The sequence below is a fragment of the Haliotis cracherodii genome, unplaced genomic scaffold, assembly GCF_022045235.1.
Source record: "Haliotis cracherodii isolate W230 unplaced genomic scaffold, xgHalCrac1.p SCAF_3, whole genome shotgun sequence".
NCBI classification, from domain to species: domain Eukaryota; kingdom Metazoa; phylum Mollusca; class Gastropoda; order Lepetellida; family Haliotidae; genus Haliotis; species Haliotis cracherodii.
In genome coordinates, this window is record NW_027266286.1 from 74,493,210 (window position 1) to 74,500,709 (window position 7,500).

The 7,500-nt window shown below is 38.1% G+C and overlaps 1 protein-coding gene and 3 non-coding genes across 4 annotated transcripts; 3 read left to right on the forward strand and 1 right to left on the reverse strand.

Annotated features, from left to right (window-relative positions):
- Positions 1-237: 237 nt before the first annotated feature.
- Trnal-caa (transfer RNA leucine (anticodon CAA)) lies at positions 238-321 on the forward strand. The gene has a single exon. It is a non-coding gene; the product is annotated as a tRNA-Leu (tRNA).
- Positions 322-982: 661 nt separating this feature from the next.
- Trnal-caa (transfer RNA leucine (anticodon CAA)) lies at positions 983-1,066 on the forward strand. Its single transcript has one exon. It is a non-coding gene; the product is annotated as a tRNA-Leu (tRNA).
- A 471-nt stretch (positions 1,067-1,537) lies between these two features.
- On the forward strand, positions 1,538-1,621 carry Trnal-cag (transfer RNA leucine (anticodon CAG)). The gene has a single exon. It is a non-coding gene; the product is annotated as a tRNA-Leu (tRNA).
- A 4,481-nt stretch (positions 1,622-6,102) lies between these two features.
- Positions 6,103-6,750, reverse strand: LOC139475696 (uncharacterized). Its single transcript, XM_071258884.1, has one exon. The coding sequence runs from the start codon at positions 6,748-6,750 to the stop codon at positions 6,103-6,105; it is 648 nt and encodes a 215-aa protein (XP_071114985.1).
- Positions 6,751-7,500: the final 750 nt, after the last annotated feature.

A 7,500-nucleotide genomic window follows, 5' to 3' on the forward strand; every position in this document is an offset into this window, starting at 1 on the left:
TATTGGAGTGTGACATGGAGGTCTGGTACAGTCAGCTGTCGTTGACTTAAATACAATGAACCTTTCACGGTACATTCTTTGAAGTATATATGTGCAGTGTGTCCGCTTTTTGAGAGGTCCAAACTGAGTTATTACCTAAATTATCTTCAATGAGGGTGGAGTGCCTTTTTCGGATCCAAAGCAGTTGATATCTCTCTCACTGCTATACTGTATAGACGTGCGTACAGTTTGCCAGCAGTCAGGATGGCCGAGCGGTCTAAGGCGCTGCGTTCAAGTCGCAGTCGGGTTCTCCCGGCGTGGGTTCGAATCCCACTTCTGACAACTGTTTTGTCCCTCTTTCAAATGTCACCGATTCAGCATTTTTTCTCAATCCGCGAACATCACGACCATCCCATGCAGTCGGAATTAGCTGGCTGTGAATTAACGTTTCCATTTTGTTTTTGTGGATGCATAGTCAAAAGTTGGAATCGTGTCTAATTAGCTGCACACTTTATGTACTCTACAGACCCTCTCTGTCAAAAGTGGGATTGTCTGTGTCAGGTATGTTGCCACAGGTATTGGAGTGTGACATGGAGGTCTGGTACAGTCAGCTGTCGTTGACTTAAATACAATGAACCTTTCACGGTACATTCTTTGAAAAATATATGTGCAGTGTGTCCGCTTTTTGAGAGGTCCAAACTGAGTTATTACCTAAATTATCTTCAATGAGGGTGGAGTGCCTTTTTCGGATCCAAAGCAGTTGATATCTCTCTCACTGCTATACTGTATAGACGTGCGTACAGTTTGCCAGCAGTCAGGATGGCCGAGCGGTCTAAGGCGCTGCGTTCAGTATATATGTGCAGTGTGTCCGCTTTTTGAGAGGTCCAAACTGAGTTATTACCTAAATTATCTTCAATGAGGGTGGAGTGCCTTTTTCGGATCCAAAGCAGTTGATATCTCTCTCACTGCTATACTGTATAGACGTGCGTACAGTTTGCCAGCAGTCAGGATGGCCGAGCGGTCTAAGGCGCTGCGTTCAAGTCGCAGTCGGGTTCTCCCGGCGTGGGTTCGAATCCCACTTCTGACAACTGTTTTGTCCCTCTTTCAAATGTCACCGATTCAGCATTTTTTCTCAATCCGCGAACATCACGACCATCCCATGCAGTCGGAATTAGCTGGCTGTGAATTAACGTTTCCATTTTGTTTTTGTGGATGCATAGTCAAAAGTTGGAATCGTGTCTAATTAGCTGCACACTTTATGTACTCTACAGACCCTCTCTGTCAAAAGTGGGATTGTCTGTGTCAGGTATGTTGCCACAGGTATTGGAGTGTGACATGGAGGTCTGGTACAGTCAGCTGTCGTTGACTTAAATACAATGAACCTTTCACGGTACATTCTTTGAAGTATATATGTGCAGTGTGTCCGCTTTTTGAGAGGTCCAAACTGAGTTATTACCTAAATTATCTTCAATGAGGGTGGAGTGCCTTTTTCGGATCCAAAGCAGTTGATATCTCTCTCACTGCTATACTGTATAGACGTGCGTACAGTTTGCCAGCAGTCAGGATGGCCGAGCGGTCTAAGGCGCTGCGTTCAGGTCGCAGTCGGGTTCTCCCGGCGTGGGTTCGAATCCCACTTCTGACAACAGTTTTGTCCCTCTTTCAAACGTCACCGATTCGGCATTGTTTCTCAATCCGCGAACATCACGACCATCCCATGCAGTCGGAATTAGCTGGCTGTGAATTAACGTTTCCATTTTGTTTTTGTGGATGCATAGTCAAAAGTGGGAATCGTGTCTAATTAGCTGCACACTTTATGTACTCTACAGACCCTCTCTGTCAAAAGTGGGATTGTCTGTGTCAGGTATGTTGCCACAGGTATTGGAGTGTGACTTCCTTGTGCCTTTGCTGATGACTATTTTATCCAAAAATCATATGGAGGGGGCACCCGGGATCGAACCGGGGACCTCTCGATCTGCAGTCGAATGCTCTTTTTTTTTTTTTTTCTTGATAAAATTTATTCACAGGAATATAATACAAACGCAGACAGTGCTGACACTGCCACCACAAAAATAAAATGGTTATCACAGAAGTAGGGTGGCAGTGGATAACATTCCGATTCTACAGAAAGAAAATATGAGAAATAGTCTTTTACATTTGATTATCTAAACACGTCTTTACAGATACAAAAAGATGAATGCAGATTGAACACGTTCTTTATACGTTACATGTTTCTATTCTAGAGGAGGTTTGAGAACAATCTCATTTCCATCTAATGTGATAAATGTATTGGTCATTATATATCTTTGAATAAAGATATGTAATTGATTCATTTTTGAATAGTGAAACAACAAAAGGCTGAAATGCCGCTTAATCAAAGATTTGAAAAAAGCTTTCATGTGAAATGAGATTGTTTCCTGACTCATAATAACTCTTCTTTTAAATACAGCAATGCGATATATTGACAATACAATGTTCATGAACGGTTTACATGACAACTTCTTTTCTGGCAGGAATCCGAACAGAAACCAGAGATTTAACTGTCCAAGACTAAACCCTGAATCTTGACAAACATCTGTCAACATGTCAATTAATAGAGATTGCAAGGAAGATAACTCTTGGCAGAAGATAAACAAATGTAAAATGTCCTCTGTTTCATTTTGACACACAGGACAAACATCAGTGTTTGACAATCCAATTTTGCACAGTTTATCATATGTAAAGATAATATTGTGAGCAATTTTAAAATCCAACTGTATAGAGTCTGTTGATTTATCTTTCTGCCACACATTCAGCCAAATATCTTTCCAATTAATGTCCAAAGCAATATTATTCCAAAAAGAAATAGCAACTGGCTTTTTGAAGTGTTTTTGTCTGAATATTTCGTAGCAAAATTTAGCTGTTAAAACTTCAACTGACATGTCCTGTCCATCAATCGTGCAGAAGATGTCTCCAGAGGGAAGGTTTTTGCCGACATCAGACAAAATGATATTTTTCCATTCTGATGGAAGCGCGTATAAAATGATTGCATAGCATTGTTGTATAGTGTTTTTGTCCATTTCAGGTAAAGTATCACGTACAATGTCTACAATAATTTGTGAGGACATGAATTTTGGAATAACTTCAAAACAAATATGTTTAATACAAATAATTCCACTTGAAATAAACGATTGAAACATTAGAGTTTTTCCATTGAAAGTAATTAATGGATTTTTGAAAAGTGGTTGGTTCATGATATCATCTACATTTTGAAGCAAGGGTCTTTTCCCTCCAGTAATTTCATTCCATGCAGATAAAAGCTCAGCATAAAATGGGCTTATATCTTGTAAATCACCCTTATTATGTTCAAGAGATAAAACATGAATTCCCAAGTTCATTTTCAGAAGATGTGACATAAAATATAGCATTGTTTGTTTCCAAATACAATTAAGCTGGGAATTAGCAAAAGCCCTCAGCAACTTAAGTCTCAGTGCATATTTTTTAAAACACAACTTTGGTATATTCAGACCACCATCTAAACAAATACCAATACAGGTATCTGATGTTATTTTGGCAGTTTTATTGTGCCACAAGAATTTACTAAACATATGAGTAAATCTATGCTCAACCCATTGTGGGACAGGTAGTACAGTAAACGCATACCATAAGCGGGAACTCATAAGGATATTTATTACAACTGCTCTACCCTGTAGAGTAAGTTGTCTACGTAACCATGAATTTAACAATGTTTGAATTTTGTCCATTTTCTTTCTCCAATTCAACGTTTCACACATTGCTTTATCCTTGCCGAAATAAATGCCTAATATTTCAACACAATCTTTTTTGATTTTAACCGGGACGTTGATTGAACAGTCACGAAGGTTATTTTTACCCAACAACAAAACTTCTGATTTTTCGATGTTGATTTTTGCTCCCGTTCCTTCACAGTATGAGTTAACTGTGCTAAATGTTTCTTCGACGGAGTTGACATCTGAAACAGTGATTGAAGTGTCATCAGCATGTTGATATATCAAAGAATAAATGTCATTGTTGATACTTATTCCGTGGATTTCAGGATTGTTCTTAACTAGGAGATTAAGTGGCTCTGACACCAAAACGTACAGCATGGAGCTCATTGGATCTCCTTGACGAACACCACGAGTTAAAGGAAAATAAGGCGTCAAATGGCCATTGCATTTAACAGAACTATGTATATCAGTATAGAGAATTTTAATCCATGAAATGAAGAAATCTCCAAAGTTAAATTTTCTGAGAATTTGAAATAAGTATTGATGTGAGACCCTGTCAAAAGCTTTCTCTTGATCTATTTTGATGAGATATGAATCATCATCATCACGATTATTTACAATGTCAATAACATCTCTTAGGGAGTGAAGGTTGTTAGCTATGTCTCTTCCTGGTACACAGCAAGATTGTTCAGGGGAGACAATTGAGGACATGACAGTTCGTAATCTTAATGACAACACTCTGGATATTAGTTTACAATCTACATTTATCAATGAAATAGGCCTGTAACATTTAATGTCTCTCTTGTCACCTTTCTTTTTATAAAATAAACTAATTATGCTCTTTTTCATGGTACGTGATAGACTGTTTTCTTTGTGTACACAATCAACAACTTGTATGAAGAAGGGGCATAAAATGTTCCAAAACTTCAAATAAAACTCAACTGTTAGACCATCTGGGCCTGGTGATTTATTTTTCTGCATACCTTTGAGTGCCACGGTAAGCTCACTCTGAGAAATATGTACTTCGCATGAATTCCTCTCATCTTCGGAAAGCTTGTCCTTGATATTATTAACAATGTCCTGTTGTTTTTCTACATTACAGTGTTCAGCAGTGAATAAAGAGGAGTAAAATTGTTGAGCAGTATCCAAGATATCCTCTGTGTTGTTGGCTATTGTACCGTCTCCTCTGAATAATTCTTTGATCGAGTTTGCTTGCTGTTTTGTTTTTTCTAGATTTAAAAAGTATGAGGTATTTCTGTCGGAATCGAGCGTCCACTGGGCCTTTGACCTGAGAATGGCTCCTTTGCATTTGTTAATCTCGTATGTCTCCAGCTCATTTTCTATTGATTGTAAAACAGAAGATACATAGCCAGGAATGGAGGATATCTTATGATATTCTATTCTAAGCTTATTTTGAATTTTAAAATAATCAGCTTTTTCGTGATTGCTTTTTTTGGATGCATAATACCTGGAAAACTTTTTGAACTGATATTTTAAGTTATCCCACCATATCAATGGTTCAGTTTTAAGTAAAGGGCACCCTTTTGCCTCTTCTATTATTTCAGTGATCTTTTGATAGAATGTGCAATCGTCAAGAAGCTGATTATTAAAAATCCATACACCAGGACCCCTTTCTATAGGAGAAAAGTCTAACCTTGATACAACAATGTTGTGATCACTCACAGAGGAATATCTAATGTAACAGTTGATCATATTTGAAATAAGGTTTCTTGAAACAAATATCAGATCGATCCGAGATTGTTTAATAACTCCTAATACAGACTGTATTCGAGAAAACTCTTTTTTGTCATAGTTCTTGTACCGCCATATATCAATTAGGTTGTTTTTGTGAAGAAAGGTGTTTAACACATTGCTACTTTGGATGTTAAATGTTGTGTTATTGGGACCTTTATCCAGTGAAGGATCAAGAATTTCATTAAAATCTCCAGCGCAAATTAAATGCTCATGATTAACCCATTTCATTAAATCATTGAAAAATAGTATTCTCTCTCTAGGATCGTTTGGGGCATACACATTTAATAAAATCACTGTTTTATCTTCAAGAGATAGAGACGCCTTTAGTAGTCTTCCATCAATGTCTTTTTCAAGCATGGCCACCTTTTCTTCAAAGTCAGGAGAGATCAAAAGAGCAACTCCTTTTCTAGCATTACCAGCATTAGAGTATAAAATTGTTCCTGGCCATAAATATTTATATTTTTCAATGAATTCATCAGACCAAAAGGTCTCCTGCAAAAAGGCAATATTGACATGGGAGTTCGTTAGTAGAGAGAATACATTTTGCATTTTTGTGACATCACGGAGTCCATTCACATTCCATGACCATGTTGTGACCATTGCAAATATAAATATGAAATGTATGTACAAACACATTGTTAGTTTATACACCGTTCTCAGACACGCCAGATATTTCTCGTCGATCGTTAACCTTTTCTTCTTTCTTCTTCTTTTGTTCATCTTTTTTACTTTCTCTCAATTTATTTTTTAAGTCATTGTTCTGAAGTACACAGTCTGTGATCTTGGGTTGTATTTTATTTCTTCTTCCTCTTTTCTTCGAAGATTTGTTCCATTTAAAAGGTGTTATATTTTCATGTCCATCTTGAGGCAACGACTGTCTCATTGTCTTATCATCACTCTCCATGTCATCTCCAACACGGTTATTTGTACAAGGAATTTCAGAGGCTTGATCAAGTTTTTCGTCTTCATTTTCTTCTCCTTTTTCCTCTATTGGTCCATCTTTGTTTCTTTTCTTTTCTTCAGGCTCAAAGTCCTCAACAGATGTATCATCATTATCTAAAGGATCTTCATCCCAGGACCTTTCAGGGGCTAGTTCCTTTTCTTGCTCCGACTCGTCTGACATGCTGTACTGACCGTTGTCTTCCTCGTCTAGGAAACAGCTGCAGCTACCAATAGGTAGAGAGCACAGTTCACAACTACGTTTAAGTCTTCTTTCTGTGTTGCAGTTTTTGGCAATGTGGCCATGTCCGTTGCACTTAAAGCATTTGGTATTTGGGCATTCTTTAACCATATGGTCTCCCGAGTTGCATTTAAAACACAATCGTTCTTGATTATTATGAATGACTCGAAAGTATCGATAACCATCTAATGTGTTGAAACCCATGGAGTATGGCAAGGATTTACACTCAGGGGGGAAAGCGACGCGCACATACCTGGTACCATCAAAAATGCTAGTGCCTTTCAGGGTCCTGTGTTTAATATCACTTTTCAAAGTGATACCCCTTTTGATCAACATGTTTTCAATTTCCTCATCATCAATGTAGGGTGGAAGGTGTAGGAATGATACTACGACGCTTTCACAATGAAGTAACCTGAAGTTAATCGGTGTACCTCCTATTTTCAAGTCATCAGTTTCTGCAAGAATCCTTGCCTCGTTACTGTCTGGGACAGTGACATCATAGCATTCTGTTCCTTTTAGGACGCACGCCCATACATCGGACACATATTCCAATAGCGCACAAGATAATACACTAGCACTAATCACTTTGTTGTTACCAACATTCACTTCAATAGTGCAATCTTTCAGATATTTTCTCTTCTGTTTGGTGTCCGCCATTTTGAACCCAGTGAGCGTGGGAGATTCAAAGACAACCAAAGTCAATAGCATGCACAAACGTGCATGCAAATGTTTAAGGTCTTCGGACAACTACATATCAAAGTGTTGCCTACCTTGTTAGCGTAAATCTGGTATTCCACGGAACTTGTGAACGATTTAATCTGAGAATCTGTGTTGCTCGATCGTCAGCACGTCCACACACCT